General features: G+C 39.9%; 1 protein-coding gene across 16 annotated transcripts in view; it reads left to right on the top strand.

The window, feature by feature from the left end:
• The window catches only part of cadpsb (Ca2+-dependent activator protein for secretion b), a 66,054-nt gene that overhangs the window by 28,575 nt on the left and 11,372 nt on the right, over positions 1-26,107 (top strand). For 2 of the 16 annotated variants that reach the window (XM_040002433.1, XM_040002380.1), the window contains exons 6-21: positions 1,819-1,940; positions 7,739-7,850; positions 8,716-8,855; positions 9,281-9,347; positions 9,683-9,791; positions 9,894-10,106; positions 12,595-12,606; positions 15,504-15,640; positions 15,741-15,928; positions 16,699-16,800; positions 16,900-16,963; positions 17,061-17,184; positions 18,472-18,540; positions 21,595-21,701; positions 24,456-24,485; positions 25,007-25,015. In XM_040002433.1, the coding sequence (XP_039858367.1) occupies positions 1,819-1,940; positions 7,739-7,850; positions 8,716-8,855; positions 9,281-9,347; positions 9,683-9,791; positions 9,894-10,106; positions 12,595-12,606; positions 15,504-15,640; positions 15,741-15,928; positions 16,699-16,800; positions 16,900-16,963; positions 17,061-17,184; positions 18,472-18,540; positions 21,595-21,701; positions 24,456-24,485; positions 25,007-25,015 (1,605 nt within the window). Of the gene's footprint in view, positions 1-1,818; positions 1,941-7,738; positions 7,851-8,715; positions 8,856-9,280; positions 9,348-9,682; positions 9,792-9,893; positions 10,107-12,594; positions 12,607-15,503; positions 15,641-15,740; positions 15,929-16,698; positions 16,801-16,899; positions 16,964-17,060; positions 17,227-18,471; positions 18,541-19,429; positions 19,463-21,594; positions 21,702-24,455; positions 24,486-25,006; positions 25,016-26,107 lie in introns of all 16 variants that reach the window. The other 14 variants (XM_040002440.1, XM_040002403.1, XM_040002447.1 and 11 more) reach the window with 11 other exon arrangements.

Below are 26,107 nucleotides of genomic sequence, written 5' to 3'. Positions count from 1 at the left end.
GAATGAGTCTAGGACTAATCAGACACCTCGATGATGGTATTGTGAAATGGATATCTGACATATAGCCAACTGTCATATAAATGCAAAACTGCATCTGTCTACAACATAACTTTTAATTCATAACTTGTATCAACTACTTGAGACTAAGTATAGAAACACACAGCAGACCTGTTCAGGGGACTGAACAGATGCCGTGCGAAGAGCAGACTGGCATAAACACATACAAAAAACCCCTTTTACCTGCTCCTTAACGGGAAATGTGAGTCATCTTGTTATCGGCTTGTCTGAGATGAGCTATTACCATGGAACAGGGAGCAATCGCACCTCACTTCTTATGAAGCGGTGCTATTTTGGAATCAGGAAGTACATAATGTGCAGAAGAATAAGACCCTGCTTTTTCTGTTTGCTCACAAACAATTTGGCACACCACTCTAGAGATTGAAGTCTGAAATTATTTGCACAGTAGCAAAAGAAGTATGTGTTTTTGTGAGGTGGCACTGTGATAGGTCTTTGGTAAAGCACCAAGTTTATTTCCAATCGCTGAAAGAATTCACCTCTTCAGAAACTCGAGGTGGAATCACTTGTGATACACAAGTCACTTGATTCCTGCGTTGAGTACATAGAAAGAGCAGATGTTAAGATTTTTATGCACTGTTAAAAAAAAATTTATAGAAACACCTTGTAATCAGAGTACATCATCAAGTCAATTACATTTCTGGAATATTGATCTGATCAGTTAAGTAGCAGAGGGGGTTGTTAATCAGTTTCAGCTGCTTTGGTGTTAATTAAAGTGATGGACACTATATTTTCCCTCCTCTTGTTTTCTTACAGTTTATTTCCTAGTTTTGCATTTGATTAAGGCTAGTGTCACAACTGGCAGCATGAGGCGATAGTTGGGCCCTGTAGAGGTTGCACAGGTAGTCCAGCTCCTCCAGAATTGCACATCCCAGATCCCGGAGCAGATCCACCTGCACACCGTCTGCTGTTTAGGAGCATGCCGCAATGTTGTTAAGCCATGCAAACTATCATGTTGGTGCTGCAATGCTGCAATGAAATTTGAGCACAATGGACTAGCCTGCTGCAGCATTTTTGGCTTTGGTTATTGGGTAGTTTTAAATTCAACCCCTTGTTGATCATTTCCATTTTCATCAAACCATGTGGCATCATTTTTTTCACAAGACGTTATCCAGTCCATATCAGTAAAGATATCTAGCATGATATTTCTCTCATTGAGATCTGATGCATTTTCTAAGTGTTCCTTTAATTTTTTTGAGTGCACCCCCCCCCCCCCCCCATCCCCAAACCCCCAAGCAAAATCTGCAAGATGACTAGATAACAAACAGCATAATATACAGGAAAGTTAAAAAATACTTTTGCTAAGTAAACTCTTGTCTTGCCAGCACATATTTCTGCCTTTGGTTCTCCCATTTGAAATTCATGGTTACAATTTAAGAGTTACCTCTGGCAGTGTTATCTCTATATTGTGTTCAGAGTTATTAAAGAGTGAATATAAGACCTGATGTGACAGATTATTCCTACTAGCACTTTTGATGATAGAGAGTTATACTTCACTGGAAGGAAATCTGAAATTATTACAGCCTGTTCCAGTAAAAAAAAAAAAAAATCAACTACAATCTACATTTTTGTACAACGAGGGCACTGGCCGTAAGCTTAAATCGTCTTTGTGGCTGGCATACTGTTTCGAAAAATTACTGCCTAGAACTGCTAGCTGCTCATAAGATGCTGACTTTTTAAACTCCGTTCAGAGATAAATCACTTTACATCAGTAACCTCCACTGAGGTGTCTATGCTTCCCAGGTGGTGATCATGGAAGTGCAGGGCTTGAAATCACTGGCTCCAAACAGGATTGTTTACTGCACCATGGAGGTGGAGGGAGGCGAGAAACTCCAGACTGACCAGGCAGAGGCATCCAAGCCAACGTAAGAGCCGTTGCACGCACCTGCATGGTTTTCCACATGCATATATGTGAATGACAAATACCTTAATAATGTAACTCAAATCAGTAGAGCGTAAGCACTGATGCCTACTGAGGAATCTCTGAAGTCAAACCTCTGGTTTAATGGAAGATGAATGTTAATGAAGTGTTAATAATTGATTTTTGTTGTTTCCTTTAGATGAGCCATCTGTGGTTTTGAGCTTTGCGATCAAAACTATGTAATGGTAACACGAAGTGTAATGTAAGATCCATGCTGAACCACACTTTGAGAAATTAATTGGCTCTGAGAAAAATACTCTAAACGTATGCTGTTAAACTCTCCCACAACCCAGTGGCTTCTTGGTGTTCTCTCTAGTGTTCCTCATTCTCTTTCACAGGCACTTTGTATGTAAATGACTGCATTAAAAGGAAATGGAAAAGCACTGTGAAGTTTACCAAAACATGAGTTTGCTTTTTTTCTTATTGAAACCTTTTTTCTTTTTTTGGACCAGGGCAGGAAATTCAGATCTCAAACACCTACATATGGAAAATACCTGCACTTAATGATGATTATCTGATTTGCAGCAGTGGTTGGGGTATTATCTAGAAATGCAACATTCAAACTTAGGCTTTCGTTCCTGGTTCAGTGAGATAGAGAGAGAGAAAGTGAACAGCAGTTGAGGAAGATAGAAAGCGAATGAGAAGTGCAAGCATCAATAGCGAGAACAAGAGATATATTTTTAAACATATTTTTTGATATTCTTTTATTCATGGCAGTCATTTTTAAAGCACACACAACCTTTACATAACCCTGTGAAAAAGATTCTCAATAACTAGACTTTGTGTGAATGCAGAGCAGAGACATAGACCGGCTTGTCTTGCAATTTTAATGAAGTCTTCTTCAGACTCTGTACACTTGTACTGGCTTGGGGAGGGGGACTGCACATTTAGAAAATAAACAGTGGAACAGGGAAACACTGTATCCTGGCATTCACATTATGCTTCGATGCATACCGCTTATGTTTTTGAAGACGATCATCGGGATTGATGGGCAGCAGCAAGTCTAGAGTCTGTGGGAGCCCTAGACAAAAATTCTCATTATGTTATAAATTATCTATCTACTCGTTATTATCTATGCCATTCAGAATTGCCTTACTTTTTTCTCCTCTTCCTCTTCTTTCGCCTTTTTCTTTTGTCACTCCCAGATAGACAAAAGAAACAGAGAAATAACCTCCTCTTCATTTTTATTGATTATCTTTCTTTGTATTCAGTAGTTTGTTTAAGTGGTGTCATTCAAGCCAGACTGAGTGAGTGAAGTCGGGAGTGAGTGGACCTGCCTAGTGGCAGGCTGCACTCTGTTGATGGATCAGGGCGATTTTCAGTAGCTTCCCAAACAAGGCATTTTTTAGCCCATTATATTATTGATGTACTCAAATAATATTATTATGTTTATTAGATTTATATTAAATTCAATCTGCGTACTATAGATGCTATAGATTCATGTTAGCATCATTGTGTATAATGTATAGTTGGGACAAAGGTGTGTGTAAGCACAGCTGTGTATCCCATCATTATTCCAGAGTAAGTAAAAGCAGAAATGCTGTGTTTCTCTTTGATTTTAAATTGGAACTGAAAGTATCAGAGACCACACACTTCTAGTGACTCGTTAGTAATGATTTTGTCTGGGTGGAGGAGGGGGTTGCTTTTGTAGAAGTCTACACATATAGAACCTCCTGCATATTCCACCTTTAATAAAAGTGGGTTTAAGGAAAATTTGTCTTAACAGTAAATCTCTAGACTCATGGGACAGCACAGATCTTTATTATTAAAGCTGCTGGAGTAAGCTATGATCTACAGCTGAAACCAACGTTTTTGACTGGTTGAGGGTTGTAAAAATCCCATAGCATGTTAAATACAAAATGGCATAACATAGTTCCCTTCTGTGAAATTCCCCACGGTTTGTACATATCCTAAATCATTCCGTTGCTTCCCTTCTTGTTACCAGTTCATTAGACTCGATTAACAACAATGACGGTGGTGATGAAAAATATATCTGCTGCTAAATATATCTACCCTTTTTCCTCTAATTAACCAGTACTGCACAGTACAAGATACAAGAGAAATGTCCATGAAACATTCATGCAAATTTGAGCTATTTTAAGGCCCAAATGTCTTCCTCTGATCTCCTTAATTTAAGAGCCATTTTATGAAGAGAGACGGAAGGACATGAATGAGGGGACGGATTAGAGGAGAACAAGGCAAGGGTAATGTGTGTGTGCGTGTGTGTGTGTGTGTGTGTATTCCAGTATATTCCATATGTTGTGGGGACATAAAGCTATTTACAGCTATTGTGAGGAACCCACACATTAAAGTTGCTTTTAGGTTAGGGTAAGCCTCCCAGAAATTATTGTAGTGACTAAAACACAACTGTGTGCGGTTGCTTATATGCAATACAAACAAGTATACACAAAAAACCTTGCAAAGACCTATATGAGATAAATGTGTTAATGTACAGACTGCTGCAGGATATTTGCATACAATAATTGGATGTGTTCAGCAGCCATGTGCTCAGACTGACATTCAACTGACTATGGTGGTTCTGATTTAACTCGGATGAGCCGATAAATGTTTTGACATTCATTTAATTCTCTCATAATTTTGTAACTCTGATTTTTTCATTTGACCCATTTGAGCAAGCACATAGTTGTATCATATTTTGTAGGGAAAAATTGCAGGAGGGTAGCGCTTGCACGTCCATTAATAGACCTTAGAATAAGCCACAAGGTCACCTTCATGCTGGTACAATGTTTCCATCTGAAATCAACACAGCTCACAGTCACTCCTCACTGTCAGTCAGCAGCTCTTCTTCTCTTCCTCTACATGCTGTGTCTGCAACATCTTTGTGTACATAAAGCGGCAATTAATTATGAATGTTAGAAATGCTTACAAGAAAAAATCCTTTTCTAGACTGGAAACTGACACCATGGTTGTCGTGTCTTGCTGCAGAGTGAGAACTTAGAGAGTGGCATTCATGTTGTATTGCTAAAGCTTCATGAGGCAGCTTTGGCACGTTAGCAGCTATAGATGACAATGAGAGATAACAGAGGCTTATATATGTTGTCTCCTATGATTGCAACAAACTGCTTAGTTTCTTGTCATTCTTTTTGCTTGTGCATAGCATAGCTGGTGAGATTCCAGTTTGATATTAATGGCTTGCTGTTAAATGATAGCTTATTTTAATATTTTTGTAAACATTGCCACACCCATGAATGGCAGTTTAAACTAAACATTTCAAAACTAATTCTGCAGAATCAGATATACAGTCTCATACATTACCTTACCTGTCAAAACATGGTGCCTAATTATTATATTAAACGATACATACAGGTGAAGTATCCTAGTGCCATAGCCTAAGGCAAATATGTTGAGTCACTGACAGATATCTAATGAAGCAAAAGCTCCGAGCTATTTCAGAAGTGAGCTGTAAGACTTCACTCTCACTCCTCACATCATATACTGTACCAAACACACCCTCACAGTAACACTGCAAAATCCCACATCGCTTCAAGCTGCTTTTGCCGCTCTGGACTGCTTCCTGCTATTTCAGATCCTCCAACACCCGGACATCCATCTGTAGGCTTCTAGGGCATATATGCACAACACTAAGCAGTTTTAGTTGGATATAGTTACTTAGAAGTTCAGAAATAGAGCCATACTTACATGTATATTACTTTTCATTTACCCCAACCTGCCTCAACCTGTTTCTTTCTTTCTCAGTTTGGTACCAGGGGTATCTGACCAGTGAGGCCTTTCCCTAAGCACAGTCTCAGACCTAGATCTTACATAGTCTATTGATAAATGGTGCCTTGCTAGTAAATTGAACATATTTGCAAATAGTAATGAGTTTCAAGCCTACATGGGAAACTACATATATATAGATATATATACTAAGATGTAGTGCGCTGCGTTAACCTCAACTATACTTACTGTTTTAAAACACTCTTTGTATTAGGATATTTTCTTAGCCGATTCCCAACTTTCCTAAGTGTGACCTGTCAATAGTCATTTTTGCCTTTCTTTGCTGTAAATGACAACATATGCAAAACAACATCTACTTTCTCTTAATGCAATAAATTATTTTCTCAATAAAACAACTGAAAATATAGTGCTATGCTTTGGGAAAGATGTCCCTGAGGGGACTTCCCCAAGAGATTAATAAAGTCCTATTCTATTCTATTCTATTCTGCTCTATTTTATTCTATTAAATGAAGATGAGTTGCTGTACAGCCACCTTTATCTCACATATTTTAGCTTAGCAAACAATAGCAGGAGCAATGAATTTATGCAACAAAACAGATGTCAGACACTTTTTTAAAATTTTCTTAATTTTCCAGTATGTGTATAAGTATCAGCAGATACCTTGAAACTGCTTTGATCCTTGTACTGCTCACACTGAGGCTGCTGGCTCATGGCTGCCTATAAGCTCTGGATCGCTGAAGCCCCTTTGCCTTTGTTGCTTCTTTGTCCATGTTCAGCTGGGTGAGGGTGATTTAAGGGTCTAATTAGGTTTGTTGTTACAAATGTTTGTCTGGTGATTCCTTTGCAGTTTACTTTGGTGAACTTTGTGTCTTCACTTACAGTGAGTAGCTACTACACTAATGGCATGTTAGTGTATGGCTGTGATGGCTGTAAGTGTGCGTGACAGTATTTGCCTGGCTGCTGTGCACATTTTGCAAATGTTGCACACCCATGAAATGTGGAGAATGCTGGAAATCACATGATGTCAGTGTCTAGGGCTAATATGTAGTCAGTTTACTTACTGTCCTGGTAGAAATGGTAATAACTAAATGACACCTTTGATACCAGTAGATACTGAAGTAAATTAAAGTGTTTTTTCTTTCTTTCTTTTTTTTGTGTTTCAAGTATGCAACTTTCATTGTGACCAGACTACTCCAGTCTGGCTGGAACAAGTCATGATGGACTATAGATTGATTCACAACTTGTCTAGAGTGTTTACTTCCTCTCATTGGCTCCAATCCCTCCCGTGGATGAATTATTTATAATACAAATATGAACGAGGACAAGTTTTGTTTTGTTTTTTTAAAGACAGCTAGAAGTTCCTGTTTTGCTCTCCACGTGGACCACTCGGCTGCAACTGATAAATTGATACTTCTCACAATATAAACAGACTACAAAGCGACTCGAGAAATCTTCAGTACCAAAAATATTGCAGTTGCAGTTTGTCTCTATATAGATTTTAAGCGTTTTAAAGATCCTTGTCTTACTTTTGAGACACAAAAATCAAGTAGAAAAGATACATTGATTTTGACTATTCTCTGGTCTCACTGTTTGTGTATTTATTGCTGACAGAGAACAACAGTCAGAACAAATAAATTGTGTCTGCTATCTTGTTTGTTTTATCCTGACTTACTGTAAGTTCATGCGATTTTGCCGTAATCCTTGTTTTTTTTTTAATTCCTTCAATCAGACCACCTCTATCTTTCTCCTGTGATACAAAAGATTGGAGTGTTTGTGTGCATAAACATTGCATTGTATGCTTCAGTCCCAGGAGGCTCAGCTGAATTTATTTGATTAAAGCAAAAAGCATCGGAAAACGGTTTGATTTGAATTTGAAACTGTTTACTGACATTTTCGGTGTAATTTACATATAAAATACTGCAACTAAGGTGAAATCCGTCTCCTAGGCTGACTAGCAATTAAAAATGACAATTGATGGGAACACGGACTCACCGTGGTGTCATGGAAACTAACCTCTGGAGTGCTTTTTGTTGTCTGTTTCAGCTGGGGGACCCAAGGTGACTTCACCACTACACACCCTTTGCCTGCTGTCAAGGTGAAGCTGTTTACAGAGAGTACAGGGGTGCTGGCACTGGAAGACAAAGAACTGGGCCGGGTAACATTTCTGCTTATTGTTTTATTAGCGTACTAACACTCTGATGTTGACATAGCGATGAAAATAGTGCAAACTTGTGTTTTGATTATAGAAATACATGCACAGTCACTCAAAGCAGTTTTATTTATGTATCTGTGCATCATTCTGATTGTAATACGCTCAAAAGAGTCTCCAGGGTCCCGTCACATGACTGCGATTTATAAATAGGGTTTTGTTATTTTGCTCTAGTTCCAGTATTTTTTTTAAAATTTTTTTATTTTTCCATGAGCTCTTTTGAAAGTACAAATGGCTCTCACATTTTGACATTTTCACATTGTGCTGTATCTGAATTTGACTGCTGCACATCTGTTAAGAGTAGACTGATAAAAAATTCTTGCCTCATTCCTAACAAGAGACTTCCAGCCTTTGAGCATTACTCAAACATGACTCAAATGTGAACAAAGCAGAAACATGAATCGCTTCTTTACCCTGCTTTTTCCTGTCGTGTAAATGTGACAGGTAGTTAAGGAAGGTGGTGTTGCTGGTTTGCGTCGGGGCAGCGGCGCCTCAGACGTCCCTGTAGTGGCAGTGACCTTGGTTCTTTGATCTCCCACTGCAGCAGAGTTGGCAGGCTTCCTCAAAGCTCTTTAACTCAGCAAAGAGAGATTAGACCCCCCTCTTCGTGAAGGGAGAGCAAAGCACAGTTCTTCTTCCTCGCTACCTTTTTTTTTAAAATTTATTTTGAAAAGCAAACACACCACAAAATCACTAATGCATGCAAGCAGACTGATTGACACTGCTCAGTGTTGTACAGATCAAAGATTTACCACCTGGTCATGTATAATTTCTTGTATGTAATTAATGATCTGCTTTTCTGCGAGTGCAGGTTGTCCTCCACCCAACTCCTAACAGCCCCAAACAGTCAGAACTCCATAAAATGACTGTGACCAAGGCCTGCCCTGACCAAGATCTCAAGATCAAACTGGCCATACGTATGGACAAACCACAGAACATGAAACACTGCGGGTAAGCGACCCACTGTCAAGCAGCACATGCAGTGGTGTTCTTATTTTTATATTCCACATCTTTCCTATAGAACTCCAACTCTGAGCTCCTTGGCCTCATTTCTTCTCACCTACCATGGAAAAGTACTGTGAAGTGCATTACTCCCCCTGCTGGATGCCAATGTGTAGTTTCATTTAATCATTTTTAGAAGACGCTAACACATGCAAAGCGTTTGGCATTAATCACATTTTATTCATGTAACAGTTAAAGTGTACTTCTTAAGAATTTGGATCAACTTCTAATTTCTATTTTTTCGTTATTAAGTAGCAAATCCACATAACTTAAGATCAAATATAAAAAACTGTGCTTCAGATGGAGTTAGCATTTGTGTTCTTTATGACAGCTTTACTGTGTTCTGTCATCATGTGTGAACAATGTTTTGACAGGTATCTGTGGGCTTTTGGGAAGAATGTTTGGAAGCGCTGGAAGAAGCGTTTCTTTGTCCTCGTGCAGGTAAAAAAACAAAACAGGTTTTTAAGATCATTGCAGTGTTTCAGGTTTTGACTTAAAGGTTCCTGTAAGCCTACCAAATCAATATAGAGCACATGTCACTCAGGAGTCCGTGTTGTTCTTTTATATAAAACTAGCATGTCCCAGTTTACAACCCAAAAAGCTTTAACATCCTACATCCCACATTTTTTAACCGCTAATAACAATTAAATAGTAGTTTATTTGGTCTTATTCCTCACTAGTTGGGCCTGGTCACAGTTTGAGAATCACTAGCTTAAAGATTGTATAGAAAGATTTTATTTGTGACTCATTTGACTGCAACTTTTTTCTTTTTACAGGTGAGTCAGTATACGTTTGCAATGTGCAGCTACCGAGAGAAAAAGTCAGAACCACAAGAGCTTTTGCAGCTGGACGGATATACTGTGGACTACAGTGATCCCCAGCCAGGTGAGGATACACACCGGGACATACCTATACTCACACACACATAAACAAAAGACACACACAATGTAAATATCTACCAGCTGATCCCCAGCTTTGCGTTATTAGGCTTAGATGGTGGCAGGGCTTTCTTCAATGCTGTGAAGGAAGGCGACACTGTGATCTTTGCCAGCGACGACGAGCAGGACCGCATCCTGTGGGTCCAGGCCATGTATCGCGCCACTGGCCAGTCCCACAAGCCTGTCCCACCCACTCAGGTCCAGAAACTAAATTCCAAAGGGGGTGCCTCAGCCCAAATGGATGCTCCCATTTCTCAGTTCTGTAAGTAGCCCAAAACACAACATAATCACCCAAGCAATAGCAGTTTTCATCCACAAAGCAGCGAAAGCTCTAACCCATAACTGTCTCACGCCATGCGCTCCACACTGCAGTCACAATACGTGCTGATAGAACTAACACACAAGCACGCACGCACATGCATTTATCTCTCACAGATCCCTCCAGCATCTGATGGACTTCCACTCATTGTCACCACTCCCACAGTGTGTAAAGGTGCGATTCCATGCTATTTCATCAGTCTGTTCTCAAGGAACAACCAACCTAAAAAAGACCTTATCATACAGAAGTAGGCCATGGCGTGCAAAGATTTTATGAAGATTAAATAGGTCACCATACATAAGATTTGAACATTCAAGCCTACTGGGGTTGAATTCAGACTGACAGTGCCAGGGTGTGACGCTCTTGTCCGAACCATAACCCTGTTTTAATACAGTTGCCAACCCTAGATGGCTGCTGCGAGGGCAGCTGTTATTCTGAGACAGTTTCTCAGATGGTCCTCATGTTGAAAATTTTAACCAATTTGTCACTGTACTTGCACTTCTAAGCAGTCCACAGGTCAGGTAGCAAAGTGAAGGTAAGACTGTCTACAGTAGTGTGGCATCTCTATCACCTTCTATTCTGACCGTCTCTTATGTCCCCTCCCTCCTCATTAAAGAAGGGAAAAATATATATTTTTGTAACTATAAAATCTAGAAGCAACATCTGTATTTATTCAAGTGGTTACTAATATGCAGTGAGTCATAATCAGTAAGTTCTTATTATTCTTGTGCAAAGGTTTAAACTACCTTAAATTTGCCCATGAGAACACTAACACAAAGCTTATTTACTTACTAAATGTAAAGTCACATGCTGCTTAACAATTCACAATAATAGATCCTGCTATTCAGAACCAAACACGACTTTTTTGTGTGCATCTTTTGACTCTTTGGGCTGAGAATAATTTCTTTTTCAATTGTAATGAGATTTTTTTTCTTAGAATAATTATGTAAATTTAATTGGCTTTAAATACAAATACAAAAAAAAAAACAACCTCAGGGTTGCAATAATACTATTCAAAAGTGCAAAGCCCCAAGTTTACTCCACTCTTTTATAAAAGTATCAGAAGACATGAATTGGGTCACTCAATGCAAATCCTGTCACATGAGATTCTATGTTGTTTCTCCATCGGTTTTTTTGTCCAGTATGTGATCGTTCTTGTGGTTAGTTGACTCCTCTGATGCCAGCTGTTGCCATTCAAAGCCTCTCACAGTGGCACAGACCTCCTTCCCCTCCCTGAAACATTGTGGCACACCACGCGTACATGTTTCACCCCCTGGTGGTCTTGAATGGCACTGGGACCATAACATACACAGCCCTCCTGACTCTGCTGCAGTGAAAGGATGGAAAAGAAGAGTGCTATGAAGGTTCTGCAGCTTTAGTGCACATCACATAAAATGTTAAATAACACAGGTTTAGTCTGTGCAACAGCTTTCTGACATAATACTGCAAATAAATATGATAGAGTGTGAGGACATCCGATCAAAGGCCTTTATTTAAAAAAGAAAACCCCATATCTTGTGTTCTGTCCTTGACTGTAATATTAAAAGGGTTGTTTTCTTGACCTGACTCAGCTCCTCCAGAACACAGAAGACAATTTCTCTCGTGAGGCGTTTCTATCGACTCGGTGCGTTTTTTTTTTTTATTTGTTCAAAAACAGATGGACTTGTGGAAATTGTAGAAAAAGAATTGCATCATTGCAGAAAAGCTTCCATTTCTGGCTATAGTGGAAATATCAAGCGCAACAAAAGGCAATTAGAATCAGACAGTAAAGTGCAGTAGTGACAACAATTACTTGCAAAACGAGTAGAGTGCACCTTTAAAGTGTGCTTAAATTTGTTGCTATAATTGTAAGAGGTTGGTGATAAAAACCTGACCTTCATTTCATCCAGCACCTTCATAGTCTCTTTTTCTTCTAAAAACGATTCGGGCCACCTTTTACAGTTTCCTTTATAATGTAGGTGTTTGTGTTTGCCAGTGTCCCTTTTAAGAGTAAGCTTTGTTTTGCTCTGTAATCAAACAAAGGGACAGTACTTACTGTGTAGCTCTTAACTCTTTAAGTAGCTGTCCATAACCAAGAGTAAACTGCAGTAGAGTGATGAGGATCGTAAGCTCTGTCTCTTTCCTCTGTCTCTGTCTGTCTGTCTCTCTCTCTTTCTCTCTCTTGCTTTCTGTCTCCCTCTTCCTTTCTCTAATATGCCTCAGCATCTGTTGTTCACATATCCTCACATGTACTCACACACCACCACCCACAAACTATCATGTTGGTATAGGTTGTTGTTTTTGAGTTGTGTTTTCTTCTTCATGCTTTGCCTGGACCCTTCTTAAGTAATGCAGCTGCTAGGTCAGGGTCTCTCGTGATTGCTCTCCTCCAGCCTTGTTGCTAGTCTTTATGTTATTCTGGTTTGTCCCTTCTTACCCTGCTGTCTTCTAGCTGGACTCAAGGGTAAGTGCTTCCCTGTAGCCGGCACAGCTCAGATAATCCCCGCCGATTATCTGACAAATGCAACGTCCTTTTCTCTCTTCTTTCCTTCTTCTCCTTTTTTTTTCACGTCTCGCTTCATGTCTTAGATATTAGTTGATGACTTTTTGTTTTTAACAACCTCAGCTCTGAGGATGAAAGTATAAGCATCCATTCGTGCCAATATAGGATGCATGTATTTTATTCTTAGGAATTATTATTTGGCTCAGTAATAGTTAAAGTTGATATCATAGTTGTTTCTGCATAATTGCCTTCTCTCTTTATTCTTATTGGTGGAAGGACCCCTCAGAGTAAAGCGATATCAGGCTAAAATGCGACGTGCTATTCATGAAGAAATGATTTCATAGTTTTGTATTACCAAGAATATTTAGTGTAAATGTCTTATCAAAATCAAGAGCTGCAAACAACCCAATTCACAGACGAAACTGTAAAAGACTAATGTTTACATGTGTTTCTTTAAAGATAGAGATATGGATAAATCACAATGACAGCCTGTGTATGCAGTTGTTTCCCCAAAGTGTTTATGTTAATTATGCTTTACTTCAGAGGGCTCAATTGCTTTTAATTCTTTTTCTTTGAACTTTTCTTGACGAGAGTTGGCAAATATGTACGCGGAGTATTCTGAATGCCAAAGACAAGGAGTAGCTAATGCCGCCCCGTCTTATGATAAAATACTCCGGACTCCCACTCCTTCCTCCTACAGTAGATGGGCCTGTAGATAGAGGCTAGACCGGTAACTACACCTCCAGAAAGGAGCAATCTCATTTGATTTCTTTTGACTGCCCTTGTTTGCCTGAATAGGAGAACACCTGTGTCATGTGTCCATACTTTTGTACAAATACAGGAGTTTTCATTCATTTCCCCCATCTCCCAGAGAATGATACAGTTTTGCCTCTGTCGGCTTCATGCTATTTACCCATGTACTTGCACCAAAATTGTATTGCTACCCTAATAGAGTTCTCCGGTAGTGGTATGCCTGTTAGTGTGCTCTGTAGAGATCATGAATACACTGCAACATATTCAAGTATTGTCAACTTGCAAATGCGTAGAGAAGGGAAAAAAAGAGGAATGCATAAAAAAAAATGATCAAAATTGCAAATTTGAAAATGGGTCTGCAGATGTGCATGACATAATTAAAAGCTTTACGAAAAGTCACACTGTTCTCCAGCATGTAATCATTTATAAATGTATGCAAAAGTACTCTCACATTTACTTTGGCAATTTGGTTATTTTATCTTGAGAGTTATAGTAATGTTACTATAGCATTGAGTGTTTTCTGGACTTAAACTCCATTTTTATTCCAACTAAAGGAAATGTAGCCCACTCTCTGTGTCTCATAGTCCAACACCTGACACCTTGTGCTCACTCTTTGGATGTTTTCTCAACGCCTCACTTCCTTTTTGATGTCTGCCACAGTATTTTCTTTGTCACCACTTTCCACCATGTTATTATCAAATTGAAAGTTTTCTGACCAACCAGATCCTTTTTCATCCTGTCATCATCTCTTAACCAACGCTCCACTCATCTGTAACGCCGTTCACTGTCTTCTTTCATAGCGTTACCTTTATACATGATAACTTACTGTACCTGTCTTGTCCCTCCTGTCCTCTTCGCTCTGTTTCCCTGTTTTATTGTCCACATTTTACTTGTTGTCTTACAGGTTTTCTTTCTCAGATTGGATTAAAAATTTGCTAAAATGTACCTTCCTTCAGGTTCCTTTTTTGGCAAACTTCAGCTAAGTTTTAGCACCCACATTAAACCCTTCCCCTCTTTCCCCTTCACTGACCTGGAGGTTGATAGATGTCACTTGTGCTTTGTTCAATATTTTCCTGCTCTACCACGATCAGGTCTCCGCTTCCCTCACCCACCCCCCAAAATCATCATCACTCATGTCAGTGTCTCTCGGACATGACACCTGTCACTCACACAGAGGACATGGCTGTGCCTCTTATCTATTTTGAAACATCTTCGTCCCCGTCATTTTTTCCATTTTTCTCTTTGACAGCTTTAATATTTGCAGAACAAGAAATGACTGTTTTGGTTTAGAGGGTAGAAAAAAAAGATTATCCCACTAATGGTTCCAACACCCATTTTTACATTACTTCCATTCCATGTTTTTCATTTTGTCATTGTTTAATGTTACTAATGTCTTTCTTCATTTAGGGAGCAGGTTTAACATTTTGAAAAGTCCTCTTGTTACAGAGAAGGTTAGTGGCAAAAGCACTGTAGCAAGATAAACATTAAAAACCCAATAGAGCTCGAGTAGAGGTTCAGGATCCATATTCAGAGAGAAATCTGCAAATCTTAAGAATTTGTTTCTCAAAATAACTTTTTTTTCTTTTGTTAGAACTGTTTTTTACAGCATGTTCAAATGATTTCTCCTTTGCCATATTTGTGCCTTTTTTATTAGCACACATGTCAATATTTATCAGGACCTGAGTGACAACAGTCGCGAATGGCAGAATCTATTGAATACATAAAGAAGAATGGATCTAATATTTTTTTTTTACATATTATTTACAGCATTTCATCCAAACACCTTTTGGCTCTTTTAGGATTTTTTCCCCTGCAAAACATTAGATGCATGAATGCACATACAGTAGAAACACCCGTCCCTCTGAGTTTAGCTTCAGTTTGATAGAATCTCATCCACCAATACAAGAAAACTCTTTACGCTATCTGACACAATGCAAGTTGACAATGTAAGCTGTAAGTGTTTATAATTTGCCCTTAGAAGTAGCCCCCAAAAAAAGCCTCCCTGGTGTTTCTCGTGTTGTAATGAAGACTTGCTGTTGCCCTGTGCCTCACTGATGTCGTCTCCTCTGAACCGTGTGCTTTTCCCTGTGCCGTTGGCCGGATAGACGCTGACAGAGCTCAGAAACATGGCATGGATGAATTTATCTCCGCTAACCCCTGTAGCTTTGACCACGCCTCGCTTTTTGAGATGATGCAGCGACTCACGTTGGACCACAGGCTCAACGACACCTTCTGCTGCCTGGTGAGTTTGTTTCCGCTCGTTGTCGCATGAATGACAGTGAGTGCTCTTTAGTCAGTTGTTATCAAGTAGTACACTGTGTGTCTGTGTTTGTGTGGTGTAGGGATGGTTCAGCCCGGGCCAGGTGTTTGTCTTGGATGAATACTGCGCAAGGAACGGAGTTCGGGGTTGTCACAGACACCTGTGTTACCTGAGTGATCTCCTGGAAAGGGCAGAAAATGGGGCCATTATCGACCCCACACTTCTTCACTACAGCTTCGCTTTTTGTGCCTCCCATGTCCATGGGAACAGGTGTGCGCTAAGTCCTTCTTTATGAAACATTATGACATTTATAAACATATTTACATTTTGTGACTTTCAACCTTCATTTGTACAAATTACACTTTGTCAGGCAAAGCTATGCCTCCTATGGATGCAGCAGTTGAGAAATTTAAAGATGCATTAACACAGGATAAGATCAGAACGGAAAGGTTTTGTTTCCATCAAATTATTTTTGTCATGTTTATGTTTTCTTAATTTTTTATGTTGTTGTACATTTTTTTGGCCTTTCTTTCTGTATTTCATGTTATGTTGTTAATCAATTGCGTATCTCTACATATTTCCTTGTTTTCTACCACTTTCTTTGTTTTTTTTTTTCTTTTCTCTCTGTCCTTTGTTGCCATAGTCTCTTACTGTCCATATTATTCATCCTCCCATGCATCTGTTAAAGTCAGAGAGGGCATCAGTTACTGGGGCCCACTGGGCTATGAGGTCCTAAAATCCCCAAAGAGCTCCCAAAGCCCAGATCCCCGTGCTGCCTCTAAACGAGCATGCATATTCAAGTTTAGAAAGAAAAAGGAGTCCAAAAACCCACTGATTCAAGGTGAAAACAGGTGAGACATGGTCATTTTTTCAATGTGTAACACTGGAGGGAACTCAAGAAAAAGAAAAAAAAATCACTCAATCAGTTCCCTGGGGTGTGAAAGCTGTTAACCAGAGATTTGGGGGCTTAGATAAAGGGTTATATACGTTGGACTTTGGGGTTGCAGCTGGGTTAACGTTTGTGGGTGCGATCTTCATAGGCCAGACGGGCTGACTACAGTGACAGTGGATGAGAAGGAGCGCTTTGAAGACATCAAGGAGCGGTTGCGTGTGATATTGGAAAACCGGATTGTAAATTTCAGGTGATTGCCGCCTCACTAAAACCAGATTACACCAAGTCACAAAACATCCCGGTTATTGGTATTTTTCTCTGTTATTAAATCTTCGGTCTTCCCTTGTAGATATTGTTTCCCCTTCGGTCGTCCAGAGGGTGCACTGAAGGCCACTTTATCTTTGCTGGAGAGGGTTAGTAAATGCTTAAATAAAAACATTTTATGAACAATGAAAAAGGTGCCCTCTGAAATATTGAGGTTCTGTGACTCATCTTCGATGTGGCCTGCAGGTCCTGATGAAGGACATTGTGACCCCGGTTCCACCAGAAGAAGTTAAAGGGGTAATTCGCAAATGTTTGGAGCAGGCTGCTCAGCTCAACTACCAGCGGATTAAAGACTATGCTAAAATTGAAGGTAACCAGAACAACACAATTCACTGTCACATAATGACTGCTGGTATCAGGGTACAAATGCTATGCATCTGCTAAACATTCCTACTGATCATGAAGATGTCATGTTTTACAGACTCAGATTGAAGTGCCCAGTCAGTGGTTTGGTAGAAAACGGCAGAGTGAACAATCAGTATATCTCCATATGTTCTTTTTCTTCTGTAAGACTGCCTGTCATGTTATCAATTAATTTACACATGGTAAATTCACTTGGTATATGGTATATTTGTGTCCATATCCCAAATGATTTGTGGCAAATGATTTGTCACAGTCACTTTCTGTCTCTCAGTCCAATAACTCTCTCCTTTGTTTCAGGCCTGCTTTAGCTCTGTGCTGTTCTGTAGGTCAAGTTGGCTTTTGTGTAGAGGTGTGTGAGTAAAAATGCATTCAAATCCAAAGCCCTGAAATCTGTTGATGTGCCGATCTCTCTTTGTGCCTTGACTATTCGAGCTGTGTAGTATCCTGGCTTCTGACATTTGATGATTGGATTGTAAGTTCAGCTTAAATGACTCCCAGCTCCCAGTCGACACACACTCCCTCTCTTCCACTATCTTACTGTTAGCTCCAACCTCTCTGATACCTCCAGCTGACTCTGCCCGCCCCTCTTTACACTCCCTGCCTTGAAATACCAGCAGCTCTCCTGTCAACTGTGTCTTATGCTCTTGCTGAAGACCACTATCTTCTGCTCCCTCCCCTGTCTGCTCTGCTTTTTTCCCCCCTCTCCACACAGATGTCACTTTTTCTAACCTCTCTACTATGTGATGAGTGGCTTCTAACCAAAGGAATGCTGGGATTGAATGCATACAAACCAGCATCAGCCTTGCATGTGCTTTGAGACATAACACGGCCTTTCTTTACTGGCATGGATTACATATGAAAAAATACATAAAGACATTTTAGGATGTCTTATTTCTTCCTCTTGCTGTGTCTATTTTTCAACATACCAGTTGCACTGACATGCACATTTACATAGAGATCTCTGATGTTGTTTATGCCTTGAAAGAAATCCCTCAGGGTGCTAAAGATACTAAGGATTGAAACCTTACTATCTTTTCATGCTGTGTGAATTTATTTCCACCTGTCCTTGTGAGGCATCTGATTCAAATTTTACCAACGATTTGACCCTATTATTGGGCCTCCTGCCCAACAGATTGTCTCCTTCACCTGGACAGCCCTCTTCCCATCACCCTCTGACCTCTAGACTTCCCCCTTCTGACCCCATCCTTTTGCATGCCCCGATCCTTTTTTATAGGGAAAAAGAGGGAAATGTTTGAGCACCCTGTCTTCTGCTTGGCATCTCAAGTGATGGATTTAACCATCCGTGAGTACCTTCATCATCTCTTCCCATTCCCCCCCTCATTCTTTTAAGTGCACCTTCACCTCATCCCCTCCCTTCTGCCTCTTCTCTTTCTCCAGAAATGTTGCTCCTGCCATGCTTGTTTTTATCTGTGCCTTTGTCTGTGAGAGTGAGTGGGGAGTGCACCAGTCGAGAGATCTGAGCAGTACCACACAGAATCAGTAGGGGTCCATTTTTTTGCACCATCTGTTTGTGATGGACATGAATGAGCGGTCTGGTCTGTAAGCTTCTTTCTTTTGGTTTGAAGCCCATTCCTTTGACTTGAATGCATTTTTATATTGCTTACATTGGTATCTGTTTTCAGTCATTTGGTCTGATCATGTGTCAGTGGTGTGCTGTGCCGAACAGGTAGGCTTGTTTGTCACCGTGTCTCCAGTGACAGTGAAAGAGCATCTGTTGACAGAGCTATTGAATGGGAACAACAGGATAGGGTGTATGGATGTAACAGCTCCAGTTTGTGTTTTAACTTGACTCAGGTCAACTCAAGTCACTCAGCGTGTCCTGTCTACGGTCCTTTAAGCTGTTTGTGTCCCCTACCTGTTTGCAATAGTCGAAGCTTTGTCTGTTTGTTAACAAAAAAAACATCTTATCACTTTTTTTTAAATTTTCCACAGGCTACTGTTTCAGTGTTTCTATTTTTTATTGTGTGTTTGTGACGTTTGTCTGTTGCCCAGAAGCGTCAGTCCCTGGAGCTGAAAGTGTCCCAGCAGATTCATTTAAAGGGTCACGTGGCGATGAACAACAAGCCTGAGTTCCCCCAAGCCCCCATCCCCTTTCGTGAAAATAACCATAGAGCCGTGCTAATTCTAAACATCTCCTTTTTATCTTTTCTCTCCCCTTTTTCTCGCTGAAGTTGAGAAAGGTCAAAAGGATCAAAAGGATCCAGGTGAACCCATGTTTAGCTTATGGTTTAGCTATAGTGCACACTTACATTTACATATACAAATACACCCACACCTTACACACATGTTTACTGCAAATCAGTGTAAGACATATGCATGCATTTACCATTAGCACATCTTCTATACACACTTTAAATATTGTACAAGTTCTCAAATGTCTTGGCATGTCTTAAAAAAGCAGTAAATCTGTAGAGATTGTACTACTTTATATTTTTCCAGATTCAAATCTGGAGCAGTGAATTATACGGCTGAAAGTGTTATTTTCACCCCATTCAAATGTAGTGTACTCACACTTGAATAAAGGTGAACAAGTGTGGTTTTCGGTAGACATGTTAAGAGACCATCAAAACCATAAAGTAATGCAATCTCTTACATATGGTCCTATATTTTTATCTACATTATAATGTAATGTAAAAAGACATAAGCAACACTTTAATGCAACCCCCCCCCCCCCCCCCCATCACAACAAATTAGCATACATTTCCACCACAGGCCACACATGAAAATGAGCTCATTATATAAAGATATGCATTATGGGGATTTTCTCCTGGGAGTAAAGTAAAGCAAAGATGTAGCACAGATGCTAAAGACAACCACAAAACCTCAAGTATAAGAAATTTAAGACATCTGAAACCATCCCAAATATCCCCCTTGCCTCCCAGTCAGGAGGCCCTGGGTTTAAACCTGGACAGGGCCATTCTTTGTGGAGTTTGTATGGCTTTCTCTTGGAGCGCATGTGCAATGGAATAAAAAAGCAACAACAAAACAAACAAAACTTTGCTCCTCTTTAAACCATATTGTATTTAATTCAAACCCTCATGATCAGGCATTATTAGAAGTCTTAAATATTACTTTACAGCTCAGTTCCCTCTATGTGGCATTTGAAAGTGTAATCTCTACTGCTAGCTTAGGGTTCCTTCACTTAATTTTTCACCAGGCTCCGAAAAAAATATTCATTTGGCTTGAGCAGCAATAGCCGCAGAACCCTAAAATAATAATGAAAACAGCAAAAGGCTTCCAGTTAGAACTGCCGACTGCAGACTTCTACTGTTTTATGTAGAGTTATGTATTTATGTGCTTTTGATTTCAGATCTGTGTAGCCATTCAGTTCCATGTTCAAAATATGTCATGCCATATAATCACAGTGTTTAAGGAACAACTCCATTTCATGACACATATCTGTTTTTATCAGATCGTTCTGCCGTCAAAGGTACGAGCAAGTGATTTGGAGCTTTTGCTAATCATAGACCAAAGCCACCAGCTGATAAGTGAGGAACAGCTTTCATGAGCACATAAGCACAGTTTAAGAGAAATCCGAAATCAGCACGCTTGTAAAAAATATTCATTACCTTCAGGAATTTCATCAGATAATTGGCAACTATTTTATTAATTTGATCCAAGCACCTGCCTTTTTATAAAATTAGTTCTAACAAAGAAAACTATGAGCCAGCCAATGTGTGTATTATTATATTGAGATCAGATTACTTATAAAATAATATATATTTAAGAAGATTCTTATACACTTGTTGGTCTTAAGAAAAAAAGAATTACAGAAATATGTATAAATGTCCCTTTCATGTAGTTCTAGCCACGAGTGTTTGTAGAGAACCCGATCCTTATTAGACATCCAGTATTATTAGCTTTGAATTAACAATCTTATCCAATCAGATAACTTCAAAGAGAAGGAATGAATAATTTTTACTGTGCTTGTTCACAGAGTATTTTTGGCCATGAGACAGCTCCTTATACAGATGGCTTATTCAGTACCGCTACACAATATGCATGTTTTCAATGCTGCATTGCACCTCCATCTCAGCGCCACTATTCCTGTGTCTGATACTCCTCCAACATGAGTCTGATTATCCCATAAATGCATCAACTCTGTTGCTTTATGTCATGCAGCCCAAAATGCATACACAGTAAATAAGAACACGCTTTACTTGTTATGGGGGGTATGGTAGGTAAACATCACAGCGTAAGTGCTGTGTTTATACTTTTATTAAACGGTCAAAAATATAAACAGAAAAAAAAATCTTTTGAATAGTCATAAAAATCCCCCTGGAATCCTCTGTGCTTGACTAACCACTCATCCCTCACCCTCATCCTTTTGTCTCAGAGAACGTAGGCCGCTTAGTCACGCCTGCCAAAAAGCTGGAGGAAACAATTCGCCTGGCGGAGTTAGTCATAGAGGTCCTCCAGCAGAACCAGGAACACCATGCGGAGGTGAGTGAGAACCCTCTCCTCCTCTCCTCCTCAAAGCACTTTCCCTCTATGCTCTCACTCTTATCTCACTTGCCCCACAGCAGGGAGCTAGCCTTATTATCAATCCTCTATAAATAAAGCTGCTTTCATCTATGGGTATCTAAAAAGAAAAAAGGAAAAAACTTTCAAAGATTAATTTAATTTCGGAAAGCTCTAATTGGTGTTCAACGGACCATCGCCACATGGAATCAGAGGGCCATGTTTGAGGGTAGACTGTAAATTAGACAGAAATGGTACAATGGCATCTTTTTTGCTGTGATGACAGTGCATTAGTTTTACATAAGTTGTTAAAACGATAGTATTATGTTGAGGATACTCCAGTATAGATGTTTGGCTAGAAGAAAAAACACAAGGTGAAACAAGTTAATGCGCATTTTCATGGCTTCTACTGCGCTGCTTCCCTTTGGTCACACACAGCAAGATCACTTATAATAAACCTCAGGCCTTACACTGAATTTAAAGTAGTAAGTAAAACACATTGTTCCCAAGAAAACTGATCTTTGTGAAATTCAATTAGATGCTTTTATCAATAATACTAAACTGCCATAGTCTGTATTGTAGTGTGTTTTGTGACTCTACCAATGAAAAACAAAAACATTACCTGATTTAAATATGGCTGTTATCTTCTCCAGCGCCGTCTCCTTGTACGCTTTAGGCACCGGTATGTTTAGATTGCTCCCTTGCAGTCCACCATTGTGTCAAAATGGTCAAAAGCCTTTAGCTTGAATTGCATTTTGTGGAAGAGGCCAGAGTTACAGGGACCTAAGTCTGGCAAGCTGGCTTAGCGGGGAGCGACAATCGAAAGCATTAACATTTAAATTCTGAGGGATGAATTCAAAGCTGGTGAATTTTTAAAAAGGGAGCATACTCCTGCTCAGGGCTGGACTGGGACACAAAATCGGCCCTGGCATATTTGGTCCAGGCGTCTCCCTCGCTGTGGTCCCTCCTCGTGCACTTTTTTACGAAGTCACAGCCTCCTGTGAGGAGTTGACGGTGCAGCAGCCCTGACAGCTAACATGTCGGTTAATTTTGCTGCATTTATTTCTATTTTTCTGTCTCAGCATTTCAGCTCCACTTTTTCGCTACCTCATCAACACTAAGCTACTTGGGCGAATGTAGAGGCGGGCTTGGTAGTTAAGACATTTTATTGGGCAATACAGTGGCAGTAATGAAGCTGAATGAATGGGCTGCTGTCAGTGCTTGTGGGGCCAGTGTGCAGCGGTCTTTTAGTTGCCCCATCGGTCCAAAAGTGAGTCGGCCCACCAGGAAAATGCCCGATATGCCAGTTTACCAGTCTAGCCCTGCTCTTGGTCCCGCTCCTCACCCGATGAGCCACCTTCAGTCTTGTTGTCTGTTGGTTCTTCCACTGAAAACTGTTTTTTCTTCTCTGGGTTGTACTGAAAAGCCAGCTCAGTAATGAGTCTCGACAGGTTGAGGTAGTTTGACACAAAAGTGCAAGTTTGAGATTTGCGGTGAAAGGCTTTCCAGAGGTGCACAGGTAAAAAGCCTTCAAGGAGAGATCACCACATTTAAATCAGATAATGTTTTTGCTTTTTCTTGGGGGAATCGTGAAAGCCATGTAAATGAAACCTGAGAGGTTTAGATGGGAATTCACATAGCCACATTTCAAAAAGGTTCAAAAGCCTAAAAAACTGACATGTATGGGTTTAAATATAAACAGAGCATTCTAAGTCGTAAGTTCAAATAGGATTTTATGTGAATAAATATAGTCTTAAAGAAAAGATGTGTGTTGAATAAATCTAGTGGAGTCACAAGTATAATACATCCCAGTGAAATGTAGTGGAGTGGAGGTATAAGGTAGCATAAACTGTAACAACTCAGTCAGTCTTAATTTCACCAGTTTATTCCAATGGAGTCAACAAAGATATACTGCTGTTTTGACATTTAACATATTTTTGTCCCAAATAAAATGGTGAAATTGACATTAGTTAACTTTTTACTTAAACACAGTCTTTGCTACTGTTTTACCTTTAGATCTGTATGGCTTTGGTTTAGCACCACAAGCTAATGGACATGTTCTCATCCCAGGGTGTCAAACACTGCTGTCCTGTCTAATTCTGCTATATATGTTTGCAGATATATGCAAAAGTTCTTCTTTGTCAAATGTGCCTTGACACACGAGCTCTAGCAATACAGGACACCTCCACAGATCCTCCTTTAAAGAAACCAATTTGGCATTAAGTGATTGGAGGAGTCTTTGTGGAACAAATCACTTTGGTTTGTGAGCCATTTGCGGTTTGTGCTTTGTTTTGCTTGTTTTTCACTAACTAATTTTAAGCATTTAGGCATAAAAATCGACTCGGTTAGAAGTAGGAAGAGATCTCACTTTGGATTTTGCCCCTTTACAACTGTGCACACTGACAAATTGCACTTACCCAGTGGGTTTAACTGTGATATGAGTGTCATCACCAGTCAACACCTTGCGCATATCTCAATATATTAGCAGCTTTTGACAGAATGGTAGTATTTGGCACTCTGGGAATGAGAACAAGCTGAACCAATATTCATGGAAGGCATCTCCTTTTAAAAATCCATCTAGCTTCCTTATTCCATCGTGTTGGCGACTTTAGACATCAAGCTGATGGAAAGCATGATGAACATGTGCAGCTGTGTAGATCTGAAGGTGATCCAAATGTGATCTTAGAATATACAGATAAAGCAGATTTACTGTATCTCTCTGAATATGCTTGACAGGCGGCAGTCACAAGTTCTGGAGATCAATCGGTACAGTATTTTTTTTTTCTTTTTTTCCTCTTCAGTCCCCATCACGACCCTCCTGTATGGCATGTGCGCCACTATGGCAAGAAGCACGTTTCTAGACAGAGAATGAACTCAGTGGGTGGGTTTGTAGGCACAGAAGTGAGAGCAAATCTGTTTAAATATAAATTTTTAAAAAAACACTTTAGCTTGCACAACATAATTGTTATCATAAAGCATGTTCATCGGGCCATAAAGAGGTTTCCTTTCTATCCTAGCATGCTGAACCAGTAAATTTCCCAAAGTATGCTCCATGTGAACCTTTGAAGTTTGATCCTCCATAAACATTTGTTTCCCCTCCATCCAGCAGTTAATTTCACAGTCCGCACCTGTTTAAGCATTACTTCTCCAGCTTCTCCTCTTCCATCCCTCTCTGCTGTCTAGTCTCAGTTTACAAACCCTAACAAAGAAATGCTTCAAAAATACATTATTGTTCTGAACATCTTCCTGTATTCTCACTGTCATATGATTGGTGACTGCCCAAGCAGGGAAAAGAGGTATGTAGTCAAGTTGAATGAGAAACTCCCGTAATGCTCTGTGCATGTCCAGTAGATGATTCTACATCTCTCCCCTAAGCAAACTACACCCCCTTTAAGACTGGTCCCTTGACATGGTTGCACTGATACAGCACTAGAGTTTGTTTTGGCTAAACAGTGGGTCTGCCGTAGATTTCTATGTGTTCCTTAACCACTAACAAAGGTTGGAGGCTACTCTGCCTGGTGACCTTTGAGCCTTTCGCCTTCCCTGTTGGAAGCTATTTACTGTCCTCCCCTTTAGCTGATATAAGAGTATATATCCTTGAATGCGATGGAGAAGAGCCTTGTTTGCTGCCTGTGTTTCTAACATTAGAGCTATCATGATTTTTAAACGTTTGAAGTGGACAGGTAAGTAGGAAGGTAAGTACGGTTCTGACTGCTGCTGTGGTGGTTAAATAAGGTGGTCGATTAACAATAAACAGCAGTAAAGTAGAGCATGCAGCATAACTTGGAAAGATTCAGCTTCATTAATTGAACTTGGCAATATGTTAGTCTGAATGATAAGCAAATAAGCCAAGCCAAGACTGCCAGCAAAGCAACTACTGTACCTCTGCTGTCAAAGGGTGAGAAAGTCCTGACTGTGCTAGAAAAACGATCCGCTGAATCTCAGACACCTACTTAACTAATTGGAACAGACACACTCCAACACTAGAGATGCTGTATGCTGCAGTCTTTGGTGTGTCTAGACAGTGATGTGCATGAGACACATTCACATCTAGTGGGCTATGGGTTTGTTGGTGATGTGAATGGTGGACCCCCTCATCTCTCAGCTGGAGAGAAAAGCATGCAGGGAGATCCACGTTTGCATGAGAAGAGCACCCTAGATGTAAAGATACTGTCATGAATAGAAGGCACAAAGATGCAACCCCACTGTGCAAATCTTCTCCCAAGTATAATCTGGATTTGAATTCATGTACCAATTAGGAAGAGCTGTGGATTTGATCTAGTTGTATGCCATGGAAAACATACACAAGCACACAAGCTGACAGCTGTGATAGATTTTCTGTTCATTTGAAAGGAAATACCCGGCAATTACAGAATTCACACACGGCA

The sequence above is a fragment of the Simochromis diagramma genome, unplaced genomic scaffold, assembly GCF_900408965.1.
Source record: "Simochromis diagramma unplaced genomic scaffold, fSimDia1.1 OVJJ01000320.1, whole genome shotgun sequence".
NCBI classification, from domain to species: Eukaryota; Metazoa; Chordata; class Actinopteri; order Cichliformes; family Cichlidae; genus Simochromis; species Simochromis diagramma.
Note: the sequence above shows the minus strand (reverse complement) of the source record. Positions and strands in the feature narration are given on the sequence as shown.